General features: G+C 41.9%; 1 protein-coding gene across 1 annotated transcript in view; it reads right to left on the reverse strand.

Moving 5' to 3' along the window:
• The window catches only part of kiaa1549lb (KIAA1549-like b), a 75,296-nt gene that overhangs the window by 47,010 nt on the left and 6,518 nt on the right, over window positions 1-21,768 (reverse strand). The window contains exons 2-4 of the mRNA XM_052531098.1: window positions 16,207-16,527; window positions 13,349-13,831; window positions 402-517 (exon numbers count right to left, since the gene is read on the reverse strand). Coding sequence (XP_052387058.1) covers window positions 402-517; window positions 13,349-13,831; window positions 16,207-16,527 — 920 coding nt within the window. The remainder of the gene's footprint in view (window positions 1-401; window positions 518-13,348; window positions 13,832-16,206; window positions 16,528-21,768) is intronic.

A 21,768-nucleotide genomic window follows, 5' to 3' on the forward strand; every position in this document is an offset into this window, starting at 1 on the left:
CAATCCATTCCTTATGAATTCACTTCTGTGAACAGTTTGTTTTCAAAACTTTGAACAGTTTCCTTTTCAAAAAGGGAAATTTAAATACTTAGGACACAGATAAAAAAAAGTGTATATATATATATATATATATATATATATATATATATATATATATATATATATATATATATATATATATAGATAGATATAGATATCTATATATATAAAATATATATATATATCTATATATATATAGATATAGATATATATATACATACATATATGTATTTGGTAAAGATTTGGTGGTAGTTATATCAAGATAGCAGACATTGCTTTAAGGAGAATGTCATTTGTGGTGCATATTTGATGCTGAACAAACTGTAAATGATGGCTTTGTTACAAATTCATGAAGTTCAAACCTTAGCCTGAGCCGTGCTGTCGTTCAAGGCCTTCTTCAGTGCTTGAGTAAACCCTCGAGGGAGATTCTGCTTCAAAATACTGTCTAGACGACTCCTCCGTAACTGTACAGACAACACTGTCATTGACAGAAAAAAAAATAATAATAATAATAATTATTAGAAAGCTATAAGTTATATGCTCTTTTAGTTATAAACCATTTTACACACATCTGTACCCAAATGTACAGATTAGAGATAGCACTGTATTACTACAATGAAGCACTTGGCTCAAAACCAAATGCATCCTATATCAGGTAAATAATATATCCACGATATATACGTATATACACCGCCTGAAATGTTTTGAAATCACTTTTACCCTACCTATTTGAAAAAATCCATTCTCTGTCTGTGTCAGTTTGAGTCTTGGTAAAGTTTTAAATCCCTGTCACCAAGATGCTCCTCTGTGGGTCACGGATTATGGAAAGTGAAACATAAATCTATAGGGGTGGTTGGATTTATTCACTAACTTTTTTTCGAATTACTTTCACAGTAATTCCACAGTGGGACTGCTCTTGTATCTAACTGCACTCTCAGAAATGTCTTGTAAACAAAAAGCACCATACTGTGTTTCTTCAGTGCATATGTACTATGAAGGCACCCAGCATGCAATGATTATTTTTAATGGTTAAATAATGCTAAAATAAAATATTATAATGTTCATGATAAGAATAGTTCAACTTACTTAAAGTCGGGCAGTTAGATTATTTCATATTCTAGCTTGTGTCAAGGTGCAGGTACAGAAGATCCAAACGCAAAAGGTAGCCTTCAATAATTACAGTCCTTTATTATAACAAAAACAGCCGAAGGTAGCTGGCATAAAAATAGAACAAAAAACACTCTCCTTAAACACGACTGAAGAGCTTCTGCCAGGGGGGGCAGCGCAGAACAAAGCGCTGATTGCGATGAACAACAGGTGAAGAAAGGCCGCAAACAGGTGTGCGCACACTGAAGTGAGAGAGAAAGCGAGAGAGAACAAGACCCAGATCCTGACAGTACCCCTCCCTCAAGGAGCGCCACTCGGCGCTCCCAAGGGACAGGCCCGGCGAGCCCGGTAGAAGTCCTCGATGAGCGAGCAGTCCAGGATGTCCCGAGCCGGAATCCACTGCCTCTCCTCAGGACCTTAACCCTCCCAGTCAACCAAGAACTGATGGCCACGGCCCCGAGGACGAACATCAAGTAACCTGCGAACTCTGTAAAGGGACTCTACTTCATCAATAGGAGGAGGGGGAAGGGTGGGACGGGTGGGGGCGCGGATGACAGGTTTGACACAGGACACGTGAAATACAGGATGTACCCGACGTAACTGGCGAGATAACCGTAGCTTGATAGCCACCGGACTAAGAATCTTCAAAATAGTAAAGGGACCGACAAAACGGGGCATGAGCTTCTTAGAGCCCTCGCGAATAGGCAGATTCCGGGTGGAAAGCCACACCTTTTGCCCACATACATATTGAGGGGCTTTAACCCGGCGGCGATTAGCTGCCCTACAAGTGCGCGCTCTAGTAGAACATAACGCAGATCTCACCCTCCTCCAAGTGCGCCTACACCTTGATATAAAAACCTGTACGGAAGGTACGGAAGTCTCAGGCTCCTGGGAAGTAAAGAGCGGAGGTTGGTACCCGAGGCAGCCCTCAAAAGGGGATAACCCAGTGGCCGACGAGGGTAGGGAATTATGGGCATATTCAGCCCAGGACAGCTGATCGCACCAGGAAGCCGGGTTCTGAGAAGTTAAGCTACGTAACATACGTCCGAGGATCTGATTGGTTCGCTCAGCCTGCCCGTTGGTCTGGGGATGGAATCCTGACGACAGACTGGGGGAAGCCCCAATCAGCCGGCAGAATTCCCTCCAGAACAAAGAGGCGAATTGCGGTCCTCTGTCCGACACAACGTCCGAGGGTAGACCGTGAATCTTGTAACCATCCCGTCGGGGCACGAGGGGGCCTGTCTATGAGAGATAGAGCTCTTTTCACAGTCTGTTCCACTCCCCAGACGGCAGCTCCGATCACACAGTGCGGAGGAATAATCGCCTCCCTGGTCGAAGTCTCCTCTGAGGAACCAAACTGCCGCGAGAGGGCATCGGCTTTAAGGCTCTTAGACCCGGGTCTAAATGAAATTGAAAAATCTAAACGACCAAAAAATAATGCCCAACGGGCCTGACGAGCGTTAAGTCTCTTGGTGGAACGGATGTACTCAAGATTACGGTGGTCAGTCCAAACGATAAATGGGACATAGGCTCCCTCTAACCAGTGTCGCCACTCCCCCAAAGCCAGCCGAATCGCCAAAAGCTCCCGATTACCCACATCATAATTGCGCTCAGCCGGAGAAAGACGATGAAAAAAAAAGGCACACGGGTGAACCTTGTTATCAAGGGAAGAACGTTGCGAAAGAATAGCCCCAACCCCCACGTCGGAAGCGTAAACCTCGACTATAAATTGTCTCTCAGGGTCCGGGGTGACTAAAATAGGCGCGGAGGTGACCACTTGTGCCACCTCAGACCAAACAAACTGAGATTTAGTCGAGGTGAGGGCTGATAGCGGAGCGGCTACTTGACTAAAGTTGCGTATGAACCGTCTATAAAAATTAGCGAAACCTAAAAAACGCTGGAGCGCAACTCGGGACTCGGGAATGGGCCAATCGAGAACTGCCCGCACCTTCTATGCTGATGCCCTCAGACGAGACCACCGATCCCAGGAAAGTGACCGATCGAGAGTGGAACACGCATTTTTCGGACTTGACAAAAAGACAGTTCTCTAGTAATCGTTGTAAAACCCGGCGAACGTGTTGAACATGAAACCTCGAGTAAAGGTGAGAAAATTAGGATATCATCCAGATACACGAATACAAAGATGTTTAACATGTCGTTCAACCCTCGATAATCAATACAAGGGCGCAAGGACCCGTCCCTCTTCTTCACAAAGAAAAAACCTGCACCAGCCGGAGAGGAGGAGGGAACAATAATCCCAGAGTCGAGAGATTCGGAGAGGTATCGCTCTAAAGCTTCTCGTTCGGGCGCCGAGAGGGAATTCAATCTACCGCGAGGGGGCGTAGTACCGGGAAGGAGGTCTATGCTACAGTCATAAGGCCGGTGAGGCGGGAGGGAAACGGCCCGGGAGTGACTGAAAACCGCCCGCAGATCATGGTACTCCTCCGGGACTCCAGTCAGATCACCGGACTCCTCCTGAAAAACAGAAACAGAGGAGGGGACAGGGATGGCAGACATTAAACAATTAACATGACAAGAAAGACTCCAAGACAAGACTGTTCCCCTGACCCAGTCAATATGAGGATTATGCTGGACTAACCAGGGATGTCCTAACACAATGGGGGTATAGGGGGAATGAAAAATCAAAAAAGAAATAGTCTCTTGATGGTTTCCTGAGATAGTGAGACTCACCGGACCGGTGACACGATGAACTCTAGACAGTACACTACCATCCAGGGCAAAGACGGTGGTGTTATCCCTCAGGTCCGCTAGGGGGATGCTGTGTTCCTGTGCCCATCTCTAATCAATAAAGTTCCCCTCAGACCCCGAGTCGATCAACGCGGAACACGTCACAGAGGAGCCCCTCCAACGAAGAACCGCTGGCAGAGTGGTCCGGAACTTGGGTGGAGAGGATGTTACAGCAGCGCTCGCCAGTACTCCCCTGTCTACTGGAGAGCTCTGGCTTTTACTGGACACGATGCTGCGAAGTGACCCGCCGCCCAGCAGTAAAGGCACAGTCTGTTGGAAATGTGACGTTGTCTCTCATCTGGCAGGAGATGAATGCCACCTAGCTGCATGGGTTCTGGCTCAGGTCTAGTCACAACAGCAGGCGGCTCACGAAAAGGGGCAGGAGCTGCACGAGCCCGTCGCCGTTGCTCAAAGCATCTATCCAGACGAATCGCCAGCTCAATCAGTTGGTCGAGTTGAACCGGTGCGCCGCGGGCGTAAAGTTCCTCCCTCAGATCCCCATTCAGACCCTCCAGAAAATGTGCGACCAAGGCAGGCTCATTCCACTCACATGTGGTGGAAAGGGTGCGAAACTCTATGGCGAAGTCGGCCACTGTTCTCCTCCCCTGGCGGATAGTGGTGAGAAGGCGTGAAGCTTCGCATCAGAAAACTGACTGGTCGAAGACCTTAATCATCTCCTCCTTAAATAGTTTGAAGCGGTGGCAACAAGGAGACCCAGCCTCCCAGACGGAGGTCCCCCACTCCCGAGCGCGCCCTGTCAGCAGGGAAATCACATAGGCGATGCGGGCACGGTCCTCCGCATAAGTCTGAGGCTGCAGGGACAAAGCCACCTCGCACTGTGTTAGAAAGGCTCTACATTCGGTCGGCTCACCGGCATAACATGGGGGATTGTTCACACGGGGTTCAGGAAGAGATGAGCGACTCGGGGCGGCTGGTGATACTGGGTAAGTCTGAAGAAAGCGAGACGACAGATCATTAACCTGTGCAGCCAGACTCTCCACTGCGCCCCTGGCAGCAGATAATTCCTCTTCGTGACGACCCAGCATAAATCCCTGGATCTCGACAGCAGAAAAAAACGACTCCCCCTTCGCTGGATCCATTGTGGTCGGATTATTCTGTCAATGTGCAGGTACAGAAGATCCAAACGCAAAAGGTAGCCTTCAATAATTACAGTCCTTTATTATAACAAAAACAGCCGAAGGTAGCTGGCATAAAAATAGAACAAAAAACACTCTCCTTAAACACGACTGAAGAGCTTCTGCCAGGGGGGGCAGCGCAGAACAAAAACTCTCTAACAGGACTACTCGAGTGGAGAGAAACTCCAGATGGCTCTTCCCGGCTGGGGACAGGAGACAGGGCACACTCAAGGCGAACGCTGCTACACAAGACAGGACAAGACAAGGTTATGGTAGACAATCACACAACTGCATAGCTCACACAATAATCCGACGCTGAACAGAGAGAACAAACGCCAGAAATAGACTGGAGTAATTAGACAAGACAAGACACAAGTGAGAGCGCAAAGCAGCGAAAGCGCTGATTGCGATGAACAACAGGTGAAGAAAGAGCGCAAACAGGTGTGCGCGCACTGAAGTGAGAGAGAGAGCGAGAGAGAACAAGACCCAGATCCTGACAGCTTGTCAGCATTTTGACAAATGTTTTAATTTATCACACTTCTGATGTGACAAGATAAACAATTTTAATATGAATATACTTGGTTCAAAATCCCAAAGAAATATTAATAACTAACCACCATTATGGTTTCTAAAAAACAATTACAGAAGTAAACAACAAAATTTCTCACAGTAGCAAAGTTAAAGACAACTTTATAATGTGTAAAACAAGAACAGTAAATTACTGTGATGTTGGCATAATTTTGCTGTTCATTCATAGTAATTTCAGAAAATTACCCAGCATGCATTGATTTTACAGTAAATTTCTGACTACAGTAATTTCTTGTAAAATAATACTCTTTAATCCTGTAAATTATTGGCAGTGTAATTTTTTATTCGGCCTAATACTGGGCTTTTTTACAGGGTTCGGTTTCAGCCGAATCTTAGATTGTTTTTCCACCTAACCGAACCGTTGGTTGATGTCACGCAGCCGTTGATTACGTGATGGTGTTTACATGAGGACCATTCTGTAGCAATACAGAGCCAGTCACATTGGGTGCTGACGTGGAGATAAGCGTTTTTTTTTTCACTGCTGGCAAAAACGGCAAAGATCTACCTCTGTGCCCAGTGAAAGACTTTTCAATACTGCTGTGGACATTTGTTCCCACACTCGCAACCGGCTGTCACCTGTTAATGCAGAGCATCTTGTTTTTTTGAAAGGAAACTCATTTCACGTGAAAGGTTAGAGGTTTTATATTAATGTAATTATGATGCAGGAGATGTGTGTGATCTTCGGTAATATTTTTCGTAATATTTGGCTACTGTTCTAATCGTAGCCTAGTCTACTATTATAAACGAAAACTGCCTAGTCTACTATCCTTGTTTATTGAGTAAATGTTCAATAACATTAATTTAAATTTAAATTTAAAGTCACCAAACATATTCTGGTTTAAAAAAGAAAAGAAAAACACTTTTCTTTGCATTGTTGCACTTTTATTGAAAGGTTTTGGTTTGTAATTGTGTAAGCGGCTTATGGTAATTGTCAAAATAGTTTTTCCGACTTGTCATCCTGGCATAATGTTGCCTATTCTTTAAAATAAAAATGAAATAATAAAAATGAAATTATAACATGAAAGATACACTGCTGTGGACGTTGTTTACTTCATTAATGTGTTTTACTGTGTTAATGGAATAAGGATGCGAGTAGGATTCGTTATTCGGTTTCAGATTTGGCCGAATCTTAAACAGTCGATTCAGTATTCGGCCGAACCCAAAAAATCTGGATTCGGTGCATCCTTAATTTTTACAGTGTAATTTACAGTAATGCTGTAGTCGAGACCAGTTCATTCAAGGCCCTGATTACACCTGATATTAAGACAAAGCAAAGAAGGCAAACCTGCAACCTTTAGCCAAAAAAGTATAATGACTTATGTTAATGCTTCCACTTTGGCAGTGCGTAGGGAAGGAGACCAGAGGCATTTTTATTTCATTTTTTTTAATGGATGTCATTGGAGGAGAGGCTTCACTACGCTGAATAAACAGCTTTTTAGAGGAAACAGCTAATCATGTAAGGAACTGGCAGAATATTGGCTAATTTTCAACATGTTTTACACTAAACAAAACTTTAGTGGAATACAGCTTATGGCAATTCTCAAACATTCGTATGGTATCCATAAACGGCTATTGAGTGTCGCAACTCTAAAATTCCATGACGTCAAGGCTGTAATGTGATTGGACACCGTACTTTCTACATCATTAGAAGAATGGCATCTACGCTAATATTTGTCTGTTTCTGTCTTATTCCGAGGTCACCGTAGATACACCAGATCCAGTCCGTATCCAGATCAGAGGGTCACTGCAGTCCCCCGGATCCAGTATGTATCCAGACCAGATGGTGGATCAGCACCTAGAAAGGACCTCTACTGCCCTGAAAGACAGTGGAGACCAGGACAACTAGAGCCCCAGATACAGATCCCCTGTAAAGACCTTGTCTCAGAGGAGCACCAGGACAAGACCACAGGAAACAGGTGATTCTTCTGCACAATCTGACTTTGCTGCAGCCTGGAATTGAACTACTGGTTTCGTCTGGTCAGAGGAGAACTGGCCCCCCAACTGAGCCTGGTTTCTCCCAAGGTTTTTTTCTCCATTCTTTCACCGATGGAGTTTCGGTTCCTTGCTGCTGTCGCCTCTGGCTTGCTTAGTTGGGGTCACTTCATCTACAGCGATATCGTTGACTTGATTGCAAATAAATGCACAGACACTATTTAAACTGAACAGAGATGACATAGCTGAATTCAATGATGAACTGCCTTTAACTATCATTTTGCATTATTGAGACACTGTTTTCCAAATGAATGTTGTTCAGTGCTTTGACGCAATGTATTTTGTTTAAAGCACTATATAAATAAAGGTGATTGATTGATTGGATGATTGGTTAATAAGGCACACGTGCTCTAAGTTGACCGTTACGCTTTCTCCAATATTAAGCAATACAGACCCTATCATTTCCCAAAGTAAGACAATATCTGCGTTTGACTTGAAGCATGGCTACAGATGGCAGACAATGAGAGCAGCCGTTTGTTCGGGGTGGAGTTGAAAACAGACATGTCAAGCTGGACACTTTCTGCTCCCGTTTAATACATCGTCATCTTTTCAAGAATAAAGTTTAACATTATCATTTACTATTTAAATTCTAATAAAGTTGGGGTATATATGCTTGTATCAGTGTTGTATGATTAATGTGACTCAATATATATATAAATGCTTTTACCATTCTAAAAACAGATTTATAGCCATTATTGGAATTTTGGGTGTCTTTCCCGCCAGCAATGACACATGGGGCCCAGATGGGTTAAGTATGGGTTCCATGGTTACTGTTGGCTGGGTGAAATCAGCGGGTCCCATGTAGGTTTTGTAGTATGAGTCCCACATAGGAAGCCCATATGAACTGATTACATGGGCCCCATAAGGGATAGGCATGGACCAACTGGGCATGGGTTTGATCTGGGAATGCATATATGGGTCCTCAATGGCATATTTATGTACTAAGTTGGGTTTGAACATGGAACACATGGGTCCTGCATGGCAAAGGCGCAAAGCAACTATGTAGGCCTATTGAGTTATGTAATTACTTACTGTACAATTTTTAGTAACTTGTAGCAACTCTACATGTAGGCTAATCAAGCATGTTGAGATTGAGTAATTGTAACTCAATACATTTCAAGTCACGCTAGTCAGCAAAGAACAAACATCGCATACATGTAGATCTTTTGCCAAAGCAATCCATCAGTCACTTTTGTTAGTCGTGCAGAAAATGAAAAATGTAAAAAAAACATCAAAATAGGTCAAAGTTTACGCTGTATTGAATTATGCTGATTAGTGGACACTCAGAAAGGTTGCAAGCCTACCGTTACAATTACTGGTCAAATAATAGTCCAGTCCCAGACACCTGTCCTGACCTGTTATTTGCACCTCTTGCCACATGTAGAGTTTATCAATCTCTGTCGCAGATGAGGGATTCACATGTGATAAATGCAGGGAAATAGTTAGGCTGACAGAGAAGATTTCAGAATTAGAGACATGCATCCAAACTTTAATTGAGGACAGTAAGAATGTTAGGGCTCTAGATACGGCTTCGGATGCGTCTAGCTCAGGGATTCCTGTACATTGTCCGGTTCCGGCAACAGAGCCCCTGCAGCAGGGCAACTGGGTGACGGTGAGGCAGCGTAGTCATGGGTCAAAACGCCGCTCTTCTGTTCCGATCAAAACATTAAACAGGTTCTCCCCACTCAGTGATGCACCCACTGAGAAACCTGATGAAAGTGCTCTAGTTATTGGTGATTCTATTGTACGGAACGTGAATATAGAGACACCAGCCACCATAGTCAAATGTTTACCGGGAGCCAGAGTGCCTGATATCTTGGCAAATTTAAAAGTGCTGGCTAATGCTAAACGTAAATACAGTAAGATTGTTATTCATGCCGGCGCTAATGATGTCCGACTTCGCCAGTCGGAGATCACTAAAAATAACTTTAAAGAGGTGTGTGAACTTGCAAGCACGATGTCAGACACTGTAATATGCTCTGGTCCCCTCCCTGCTTACCGTGGTGATGAGATGCATAGCAGATTGTCATCACTCAATGGCTGGATGTTTAAGTGGTGCCCACAGAATAACATAGGTTTCATAGACAATTGGACGAGCTTTTGGGGCAGACCTGACCTGTTTAAAAGAGATGGTCTTCATCCCTCCTGGGGTGGCGCCACTCTTCTCTCTAGAAATATGGCAAATAGTCTTAGTGTTTATACTTGACTAACTGGGGCCCAGGTCAGGAAGCAGACAGACTGGCTAAACCAACCGTCTGCTAGCTGCCTCCTGTCACAGAGGTCAGTTAATTCTCAGCACATAGAGACTCTTTCACCTAGATATCACACTATAGAGACTGTGTCTGTTCCCCGAACTAGAAAATACAAAAAACGTCCAAACCAAGTTAAGGCTAACAATTTAATTGAGGTTCAACAAATAAAAAACAAATGCAATATGGATAAACAAATGATAAAGCTTGGCTTATTGAATATCAGATCCATTTCTACGAAAACACTTTTTGTAAATAATATGATAACTGATCATAATATAGATGTGCTCTGTTTGACAGAAACTTGGCTAAAACCTGATGATTACATTATTTTAAATGAGTCCACCCCCCAAGATTAATGTTATAAACATGAGCTGCGTCTAAAAGGCAAAGGGGGAGGAGTTGCTTCAATTTATAACAACGTTTTCAGGATTTCTCAGAGGGCAGGCTTCAAGTATAACTCGTTTGAAGTAATGGTGCTTCATATCACATTATCCAGAGAAAACAATGTTAATGATAAATCCCCTGTTATGTTTGTACTGGCTACTGTATACAGGCCACCAGGGCACCATGGTGATTTTACATCCAAGTTAGTTCTGGCTGCAGATAAAGTTTTAATAGTTGGTGATTTTAATATCCATGTCGATAATGAAAAAGATGCATTGGGATCAGCATTTATAGACATTCTGAACTCTATTGGTGTTAGATCGATACTATTAGAGATAAAATTGCAACCATTCAGCCGTCAGCTACCGTATCACATCAGACAGTGCACTATAGACCCCCTGAGGAACAGTTCCACTCATTCTCTACTATAGGAGAGGAAGAATTGTATAAACTTGTTAAATCATCTAAACCAAAATCATGTATGTTAGACCCTATACCATCTAAGCTCCTAAAAGAGGTGCTTCCAGAAGTCATAGGTCCTCTTCTGACTATTATTAATTCCTCATTGTCATTAGGATATGTCTCCAAAACCTTGGCTGTTATTAAGCCTCTCATAAAAAAACACAACTTGACCCCAAAGAACTTGTTAATTATAGACCAATCTCGAATCTCCCTTTTCTGTCCAAGATACTAGAAAAGGTGGTATCCTCACAATTATATTCCTTCTTAGAGAAAAATGGTATATGTGAGGATTTCCAGTCAGGATTTAGACCGTATCACTGAGACTGCTCTCTTTAGAGTTAAAAATGATCTGCTCTTATCATCTGATCGTGGGTGTATCTCTCTATTAGTTTTATTGGATCTTAGTGCTGCGTTTGACACAATTGACCACAGCATTCTTTTGCATAGACTTGAACACTTTGTTGGCATCAGTGGAAGTGCATTAGCATGGTTTAAATCGCACTTATATGACCGCCATCAGTTCGTAGCAGTGAATGAAGATGTATCATATAGATCACAAGTGCAGTATCTCAAGGCTCAGTACTAGGGCCGCTACTCTTCACTCTTTATATGTTACCCTTGGGAGATATCATCAGGAAACATGGTGTTAGCTTTCACTGTTATGCTGATGATACTCAGCTCTATATTTCCTCGCAGCCCCGTGAAACACACCAATTTGAAAAACTAATGGAATGCATAGTCGATATAAAAAATTGGATGACGAGTCATTTCTTAATGCTAAATTCAGAAAAAACAGAGGTGTTAATTATAGGGCCTAAAAACTCTGCTTGTAATAACTTAGAACACTGTCTAAGACTTGATGGTTGCTCTGTCAATTCTTCTTCATCAGTTAGGAACCTACTGTAGGTGTGCTACTTGATCGCAATCTTTCCTTAGAAAGCCACGTTTCTAGCATTTGTAAAACTGCATTTTTCCATCTCAAAAATATATCTAAATTACGGCCTATGCTCTCAATGTCAAATACAGAAATGTTAATCCATGCATTTATGACTTCAAGGTTAGACTATTGTAATGCTTTATTGGGTGGTTGTTCTGCACGCTTGGTAAACAAACTACAGCTAGTCCAAAATGCAGCAGCAAGAGTTCTTACTAGAACCAGGAAGTATGAACATATTAGCCCGGTCCTGTCAACACTGCACTGGCTCCCTATCAAACATCGTATAGATTTTAAAATATTGCTTATTACTTATAAAGCCCTGAATGGTTTAGCACCTCAGTATTTGAATGAGCTCCTTTTACATTATACTCCTCTACGTCCGCTACGTTCTCAAAACTCAGGCAATTTGATAATACCCTGCGGGCGGCAGATCCTTTTCCTATTTGGCGCCTAAACTCTGGAATAACCTACCTAACATTGTTCGGGAGGCAGACACACCCTTGCAGTTTAAATCTAGATTAAAGACCCATCTCTTTAACCTGGCATACACATAACATACTAATATGCTTTTAATATCCAAATCCGTTAAATAATTTTTAGGCTGCATTAATTAGGCAAACCGGAACCGGAAACACTTCACATAACACCCTATGTACTTGCTACATCATTAGAAGAATGGCATCTAAGTTAATATTTGTCTGTTTCTCTCTTGTTCCGAGGTCACTGTGGCCACCAGATCCAGTCTGTATCCAGATCAGAGGGTCACTGCAGTCGCCCGGATCCAGTACGTATCCAGACCAGATGGTGGATCAGCACCTAGAAAGGACCTCTACTGCCCAGAAAGACAGCGGAGACCAGGACAACTAGAGCCCCAGATACAGATCCCCTGTAAAGACCTTGTCTCAGAGGAACACCAGGACAAGACCACAGGAAACAGATGATTCTTCTGCACAATCTGACTTTGCTGCAGCCTGGAATTGAACTACTGGTTTCGTCTGGTCAGAGGAGAACTGGCCCCCCAACTGAGCCTGGTTTCTCCCAAGGTTTTTTTCTCCATTCTGTCACCGATGGAGTTTCGGTTCCTTGCCCTCATCTGGGCCCCACATGTCATTGCTGGCTGGGTTCCTGTCCTCAAAAGCGCCCTACCGATTTTTCCATGTAAATCTGTGGTGGAAAGTGGAACTGCAGCACACTCTAACTGAGAGCCATTTCTGCAGTTTTGAGACTGGCCGCTTATTTTTGCATTACTTTATCTCGCTCCAGACCAAGACTATATCAGTCAGCTTCAGCTATATGTGTCTGCATCAGGTCAGTAAGTAGCTGGAATGTATGTTTTTCCTATGTGGAGTAGTGTTTTAAATTTTTGAAACTGTTAATCCTGAAGTTGTACTTTTGTCGAAAGCCTTAGTTTCTGTTTGTTTCATGTTCATCTTGAGATGAGACATGATATTTGTTTCGTCACTTAAATTCCTCTACAACTTGTAACATTCTAAATCAACATTCAGAGACAATATTAAGGCAACAATTCTAAAACATTCTGTGTGTGTGTGTGTGCGCGTGTGTAGACTCAGTCTTAAGTAGGAATCAACCCTCTTCTGGTCTTAACTCAGACTTGAATGAGCTGGTCTCGACTACAACACTGTTACACTACAATGATTTTCTGTAATTCCATAAAGATCAGCATTTGATCAGAGCAATCGCACCTGTTTTTATCCACATCTTGTCAGTGATGTTACATCTCAGCATGGAGGCATCAGTAGCAGAAGCTCTTGGAGGAACTAAGGTGCTCCTTGAATGGTCCAACTTAGCGCTCTCTAAGGTGTCAGCAGGAAGGATTTTAGGTGTTGTCTTTGGAGATTCTGTAGTTGTAGTTCTGATTGCTGTCCTAGGTGCTTTGGAGTGTCGTTTAGCAGCAGATGATTGGGTAGTGCTAATCTGATTTGTGGTTTTCCCAAAGGGGATGCTGGTTGTGGTATTGCTGTTAAATATTGTAGGTTGAGATACAATAGTGGTAGTAATGTCTGGTCGTTCTCGTTGTGTGTTCACAGCTGCAGCCGAAGATCTATTGGGTGCAGCAGTGTTTCTCTGCTCAGGTGAATATCTGCTAGAATCACTTGCTTTATGAAGAGGGTCTGCAGCTCTGGATGTGGCCGCAGATGCCTCATGTTTAGATATCCACTCAAACTCTGAAAAAAAAAAAAAAACGCTTGAGATAAGAGAGGTGTGATGTGACTGTAGGACATCTAAAGAGAATGAAGATATTGAAGGGATGATTATAATGATGGTGATGACTGTGATTGAAACAATAATGGGGATGGTGGTGAGGATAATGTTAACAATGATTTTATGAAGAGTATAAAGGTAAAGTAATAAGGACAGTGATACCTAATGTCAGTAAATAGAGGTATTTGTATGTAAAATGTGGTTCTAACAGAATATACTGTCATTTATTTACATAGCAGGATCTAGAAGAAAGGCATTTTAAGTATGATCAAATGTTTTTTAATCTTCTAAGGCAACGGTCCCCAATCCCCGGGCCGCGGACAGAGACCGGTCCGTACGTCATTTGGTATCGGGCCGCACAAGAAAGAATAATAATTTATATTAAAGCTGCAGTCTGTAACTTTTGGCGCTCGCGTCTGGCGGAAAAACACTGTAGCCGGAGCTACTTCTCTCTGTTTACATCTGTGGCGAGTCACGCAGGTAGCCTACTGTGCTACTCTGCAGCATTGCCAAACCCAACCAGAATAAAATAGTCTGAATATAAACACTTATTATATTTGTACCGTAGTGATTCAGGATAAGACAAAAAAAATGGATTCATGATGTACTTGCTCATTATATATATATTTTTTTACATTTTCAACACAAAACAACAATGATTTGACCAGAAGAGCCGGGAGCGGTGGATTTTTGCAAAACAAATAATAAAGGCTCTAGGTGGAGGTAGAAGTGCGCTGAGCCATAACAATCTTTTATTTTGAAAAAAGGATTGATTTAAATCTGTGTTACATCTTAGTCATGTGAAGGTCACAGTTGGTCACAGTTTTTATGTCAGTTGTATCATTTTATTTTTATGTATTTATCCATCGCACCTTAAAGCCAGGTCCGTGAAGAAATTGTCTGACATTAAACCGTTCCTTTGTGCTAAAAAGGTTGGGGACCGTTGTTCTAAGGTACATCAAATACTGATTTAATGTGATAAATATGGTTAAATAATGTACATGCCATCATAAAATAAACCAATAAGACCCAGGAAGCACTGGTTTACAGTGATTTTAGAGGCTTTTCTTATATTCACTGTAAACCATGGCTTCATGGGACTTTAACTGGAAAGGTTTAATAATGCAGTAATAATCAATTAATAAGGTCACGTGTGTTTATAGAGTATTTTACAAAAACTTTAAATCTAAATATATTTCCTAATAAATATACAATATAATTATAATGTAATTCAATATATTGTTTCAACCCTGTCCTACAAGAAATCATAACTTTTTTTGTGTGTGTATTTTACAAAAACATTTAAATTTAAAGAAGAATAAAAATTAAGCACAAAGGTCCATAAGCAGATGTGTACTATCTGCAATATATCTATCTATCTATCTATCTATCTATCTATATATATATATATATGATAGTTAAAAATTTACTATTGAGATCATAAAAAAAAAATCACATAAATCAGTCACCAATTCGCCAGCACATAAAACAGATACAAACTGTCATAAGATTGTTGAAACATTTTCGTTTCAGATGCTGTGAATAAGTTCATATTGCATGTTTTAACACATATACAAACGTATAAACATTACATATGAAAAGTTGCATGTTTTAAGTTTGATAAGGTATATTATGTTTTATATAAAAAAATACAAGTAGGCCATCTCAGAAAAAATTTTCATCAATAAACTGATCAGCTTTGCCATTAGTCTTTTCTCTAAGTGTGTTTCCAATTAACTTTGTTTGGGTCATTAAAAAAATAATTTACAATACATCAAGAATGTGCTTCAGATTGAGAATGCATGCTTCGGGTTGAATACCTGTAGAAAACATGCAACTGCTCTGAAAACGGCATGGTATAGCCTAGATTTTTTTCAGTTTGGAAAATAAATCTTACAGTCTGTCAATCTAAAATGGTAATTATTTATTAACAGCTATCAACCATGTCGGTACGTAAATGCGCTGTCAAAATGTATTTATACAGTATAGCGCATTCTTTTTTTTTTTTTTGCGCATGCGGACCTGCAGACTGCTAATGTGCACCCCTGCCTATAAATACAACTAATTATATACACTATTTACACTTAATAAGATACAGAAATGTAGATGTTTGTTAAGGATGTTTACTATGTTTTGGAGGGATGCTCATTTTTAAATCATACCCTATTTACTTAGATATTTTGCTCATGCTTGAATATGTTGTTGATTCAGTTTAAATCAACATTTCCATAATACACTGCCAAGTTTAAGGAACAATTGACCCATGATTGACTAGTCTGTATGAACACAATGAGCTGTAGAAAAATGAGAAAAAAAAACATCCAGGTTGCGAACAAACCTGAGCTGGACGACTGGTTGCTGACCAGCACAGATGATGGCTCCACATGTTCCAAATATACATTTGAAGGCCATTGTGTTTCATTGTAACTTGCAACAACTTTTGACAAGAGTTCAGGAGGCTTTTGTGCCGAGCTGGCAAGTAATGTGAGTATAGAGGAAAATTCAGGTTGTTCCCTGATACCCTTTGACGAGCCTTTGGGATCTGACTGGACTAAAGAAGCTGGATTCCTGTCTGTATGGAAGCTGCCAAACAAATGGGTTGAGGGGGGTGAGGAGGCCACATCCAGAAATAATCCAGAGGCTTCATGAATCAAGTCATCTGAAAAGAGAGAAAGAGAATAATATAAATGTATCCCAGGGCAGTCCAATCTTTTCTTTTCAGAATCACAGTTTTTTCATTTTGTGAAAATCTTTTCTACTCTGTAATTTCAATCTACTATTCAGAAACTGTGTCAGCTCTCAACATGCTTTTGACAATTCAAAAGACTTTTTTTCAACACATCAATAAATATGCTAATGCTGAAAGTACACTGAAAAAAAAAACAATATTAAGTGAATAACTGAAAGAAACAGATCCATGTCTGTATATCAGATGTGTGCAGGTCTTAAAGGGACAGTAGGCTACATGCTGCCGACTTTAATTAAAAGGGATAGTTTACAATTAAATGGAATTTCTGTCATTGTTTATTCACTCACGTTGTCCCAAACCTATATTAATGTCTTTCTTGTGCTGCACACAAAATAAGATATTTTGAAGAATCTGGATAACCAAACAGTTGGTTCTTCTTCAAAATAGAGTTTACAGTATGTTTAGCAGTATGTTTTACTCATTCAGGTTTACAACAACTTTTTAGTGGGTCAATTAAAAACAAAACACTAACCTATTTAAAGTTAATAAAACATCAAACACAAAGAGAAACATCACACAATACTCTTGACTGAAAAACTTTATTACAGTTGCTTTAAAAGGAATCAATGTATATAGTTAATTAATTTTTTTGAATGCTACTGCTAAATACTATTTTACCTGAAAATAAAACAAATTTTTATTTTTATTTGTATATTATGTGGATTTGTAATGTATATCTTTGTTCTATTTTTTCAGTTATTTATTTATTTTTAATAAAAAAGATAAAATAATGACAGATAAAAATTTTGATCTTCTCCCACTTTGGCCTAAATATCCACCATTCTTTTTCATATTTTGTTACCTTAAAGTAACAGGCTTTGTCTTTATAATAAGGAAATAAGTTTGGCTGCAATGCTCAAATAGCTTGCAAAATAAAAAATAAAAAAAAATAAAAAAATAAAAAAACATGACAAAGAATAGTGATAAAATTATGTAAAAAAAATACATAAATAAATAAAATTGTGACATTTTTGCCATATTGTCCACCCAAACTGTAACAGGGCTGTTCTAGGTGGGGATTGAACCCGGGTCTGTTGGGTCCAAAGTCACTAATTTAATGGATTGAGCTAACTCCCCACTAAATGAATCCAAGAGCAGGGATGATCAAATGGCCAGGATGGTCGTGGGTCTTCAACAAGGCAAAACTTTACTAATAAAGAGTGCAACAAAACAAGAGAAGCTGTGCTTCCAAAAAACAGTGCAAAGAAAAATAGACACAAGGGTCCAAAGACTTAAACTTAAACTTTGACAGACTTAGCTTGCAACAGGTAAATAAAAAAAACAGGTAGGCTCAAGACTGAACAATAAGGCATGGCACAAACACACTTAAATAGGGCAAGACACAGGTGTGAGGCATCAGGCATAATGAGTGATAGTGTTCAGCAGGAGTCTGGTGAGGGTCGCCACCTGCCGACCAGGAGGAAAACAGCAGTCCTGTTAAGGATTCCTTACAGGAGTCTCCCCTCTAAGAACGGCTCCTGACGTTCACTTGGTGGAGTCTTTGGGTGCGACGAAAATCCGTGATGAGCGTAGGGTCCAGAATGTCTCGAGCAGGCACCCATGAGCGCTCCTCTGGGCCATAACCCTCCCAGTCGACCAGATACTGTACTTTTCCTCTGACCTGACGAGAATCCACCAACCTGTAAGCTGGTTGTCCATCGACAATCCGGGCAGCTGGGGCAGTCCTCTGAGCTGGGGACAGAGAAGAACAAACAACAGGCTTTAGCCGAGAGACATGACATGTTGGGTGAATCCACATGGACCTGGACAGCTGTAGGTGGTAAGCTACTGGATTTATCTTCCTGAGGATCTTAAAAGGACCAATATAATGTGGAGCCAGTTTGCGAGATTCCACCCGCAGAGGCAGATCTCTGGTTGCAAGCCACACCCTCTGACCCGGACAAAGCAATAGTCCCAACCTCCGATGCCGGTTTGCCTGCCTCCGCTGTTGTTGAGTTGCCTTCAGTAAAGCTCTCCGGGCCTTCTTCCAAGCCTGTTGACAACGGCGAACTAGTTGAGCAGCAGCAGGGACACATACCACTGGCTCCTGTCCAGGGAACAAAATGGGAGGGAAACTGTACTGACACTCAAAAGGGGACATGCCTAAGGAAGAATGGTAGAGAGTATTATGTGCAAACTCTGCCCAGATTAATCGAGAGCTCCAAGTGGTCTGATTGTCTGCTGCCAAACATCTCAAAGTCTTCTCGATCTCCTGATTCACCCTCTCTGTCTGCCCATTAGACTGGGGGTGAAAACCAGATGACAGACGGATGTCAGACCCAATGAGATGACCAAAATCCTTCCAGAACCGGGAGGTGAACTGGGAACCTCTATTGGAGACAATATCCTGGGGGAATCCATTAATCCTGAACACATGCTGCATTAGGAGCTCTGCAGTCTGGCTAGCTGTGGGAAGTTTGGGTAATGGCAGGAGTTGACAGGCTTTAGAAAATCTATCCACCACCACAAGAATGACAGTATTACCTTGGGATTCAGGCAGACCTGTGACATAGTCCAGAGATATGTGCGACCAAGGATGTTTAGGGATAGGTAGAGGGTGCAGTAGTCCTTGAGGGTGGGTTCTGAGCTCCTTGTTCTGGGCACACACAGTGCAAGCGGCGACAAAATCACGGACGTCCCTTTGCAACTTTGGCCACCAAAATCTCCTCTGGACGAGCTTGCAAGTTCTAGAGGACCCAGGATGACCAGAGGGGAGGGATGCATGTGCCCACTGCAACACATCAGAATGTAGGCGGTTAGGGACAAAAAGACGTCCTGGTGGACCATTACCTGGATCCGACTGATGCCGTTGGGCCTTCTTAATGGCTGCCTCAATGCCTCACTGGATAGCTGCTATTATTTTGGTGGTGGGAAGGATGGGTTCTGGTCTGGCCTCCTCTTCTGGGGAGTCAAACTGCCTCGAAAGCGCATCTGGTTTTGAGTTCTTGGAACCTGGGCGGTAAGAAAGAACAAAGTCAAACCGGTTAAAAAACAGTGCCCAGCGTGCTTGGCTGGAATTCAGTCTCTTGGCCTCCCGAATGTATGTTAGGTTTCTGTGGTCTGTCCAGATGAGGAACAGGTGCTTGGCCCCTTCCAACCAATGCCTCCACTCCTCCAATGCCACCTTAACTGCCAACAGCTCTCGGTTTCCAATATCATAATTCTTCTCTGCTGCAGTTAGTCGTCGAGACAGATGCATGGGTGAAGCCTGTTGTCGACCCTGGCTCTCTGGGACAAGACTGCCCCTACCCCTACATCAGAAGCGTCAACCTCCACCACAAAGGGCAACTCTGGGTCTGGAAGAGTTAAGATAGGGGCAGATGTAAAGAGTCTCTTCAGCTTGTTAAAAGCTTGATTGGCCTTCTCAGTCCACATGAATGATCGGGCAGACTTCTTGGTGAGTGCGGAGAGAGGTTCTGCAACAGAGCTGAAGTTTCTAATAAATCTTCTATAAAAGTTTGCAAACCCAAGAAAACGTACCTGCTTCACGGAATTAGGTTGAGGCCATTCCTGCACTGCTCACACCTTGCCAGGATCCTTTTGGATGTTGTCCTTGGAAATGATGAAGCCAAGAAATGGGGTTGAGGACACATGAAATTCACTCTTTTCCAACTTGACGAAGAGGCTGTGTTCAAGTAACTGGGAAAGGACCTGTCGAACATGTTAAATGTGTTCTTGGTAGTTGCGTGAGAAAATAAGGATATCGTCAAGGTAGACAAAAACAAACTTGTTCAGCATCTCCCGCAAGACATCATTAATCAGCGCCTGGAAGACAGCTGGGGCATTGACCAGGCCAAAGGGCATTACTCTGTACTCATAGTGGCCCGTCGGGGTGTTAAAAGCGGTCTTCCACTCGTCCCCTTCTCAAATCCTGACCAGATGGTAGGCATTTCGGAGATCTAATTTAGTGAATATGGTGGCACCTTGCAGGATCTCAAATGCAGAGGTCATCAGGGGCAGGGGGTAGCGATTCTTAATGGTGATGCGGTTGAGACCCCTGTAGTCGATGCAAGGCCTGAGGTCACCATCCTTCTTCTCAACAAAGAAAAACTCTGCTCCAGCAAGTGAGGTTAAAGTACGAATAAAACCATTATCCAAGGCTTCCTTGAGGTATTTTTCCATAGCGGTCCTCTCAGGGGCAGAGAGAGAGTAAAGCCTACCTCGCGGTGGGCATGCTCCAGGAACCAAGTCTATGGCACAGTCATATGGTCTGTGAGGGGGAAGGGAGGTGGAGGTGGGATTGAACCCGGGTCTGTTGGGTTCGAAGTCACTGAATTAAGGGATTGAGCCAACTCCCCACTAGATGAATCCAAGAGTAGGGATGATCAAATGGCCAGGAGTCGTGGGTCTTCAACAAGGCAAAACTTTACTAATAAAGAGTGCAACAAAACAAGAGAAGCTGTGCTTTCAAAAACAGTACAAAGAAAAATAGACACAAGGGTCCAAATCCCCACCATCATCCCCCACCCCCGGTCCGTGATTGTGCCCTTTGTAACTCCATTTCCCCCTGCCCCTCCAAAGGTCTGTGCATGCCACTGTCTGTTATGTTTGAGGGAGAATTCAGGAGTGCTGGGTTGATTCTCCCCATCTTGAAGGCAATAGTTTTTCAAGTGACATGTTGTGTATTATTGTTAACATGTGGTGCTGTCATGGACTTGGAAATGTAATTTGGATTATGTAACCAAATCTGTTACTCATAATTAGACTAGAGTGCATTTTGTTAATGTAATAAGAGAACAGTTGGTTTTATTTATATTTTTATTTATTTTATATATTTTATGATTACATATTGATTGCCTGTACTATTACTAAAAATTATTTACTAAATTTGTTACTTTAAAATAGCAGTCTGGTAAAAATATTGGCATGGAGCAAGAATCCTGTGTGTACTGACTGACCCTACTGTATATTCAGTCTAGTTTTACTATCAAGGTGTTACTGTGGCCATTGTTGGTCTGCTCTGTTTTCATGGAGTGTTGTGAAATATAGGCTATAATCTATTAATATCAGAGACTCTTTGCTAGCACATGCAGCTCTGAAGTTATTTAGAGTACAGTGGCAGAAAAAGAGTACTTTTTAGACTGAGCATTTTCATTCTGAATGAAAGTGTCTCTTACGTAATGCATTGAACCTTTTCTAACCCCATATAGT

Source organism: Carassius gibelio, chromosome A18, assembly GCF_023724105.1.
Source record: "Carassius gibelio isolate Cgi1373 ecotype wild population from Czech Republic chromosome A18, carGib1.2-hapl.c, whole genome shotgun sequence".
NCBI classification, from domain to species: Eukaryota; Metazoa; Chordata; class Actinopteri; order Cypriniformes; family Cyprinidae; genus Carassius; species Carassius gibelio.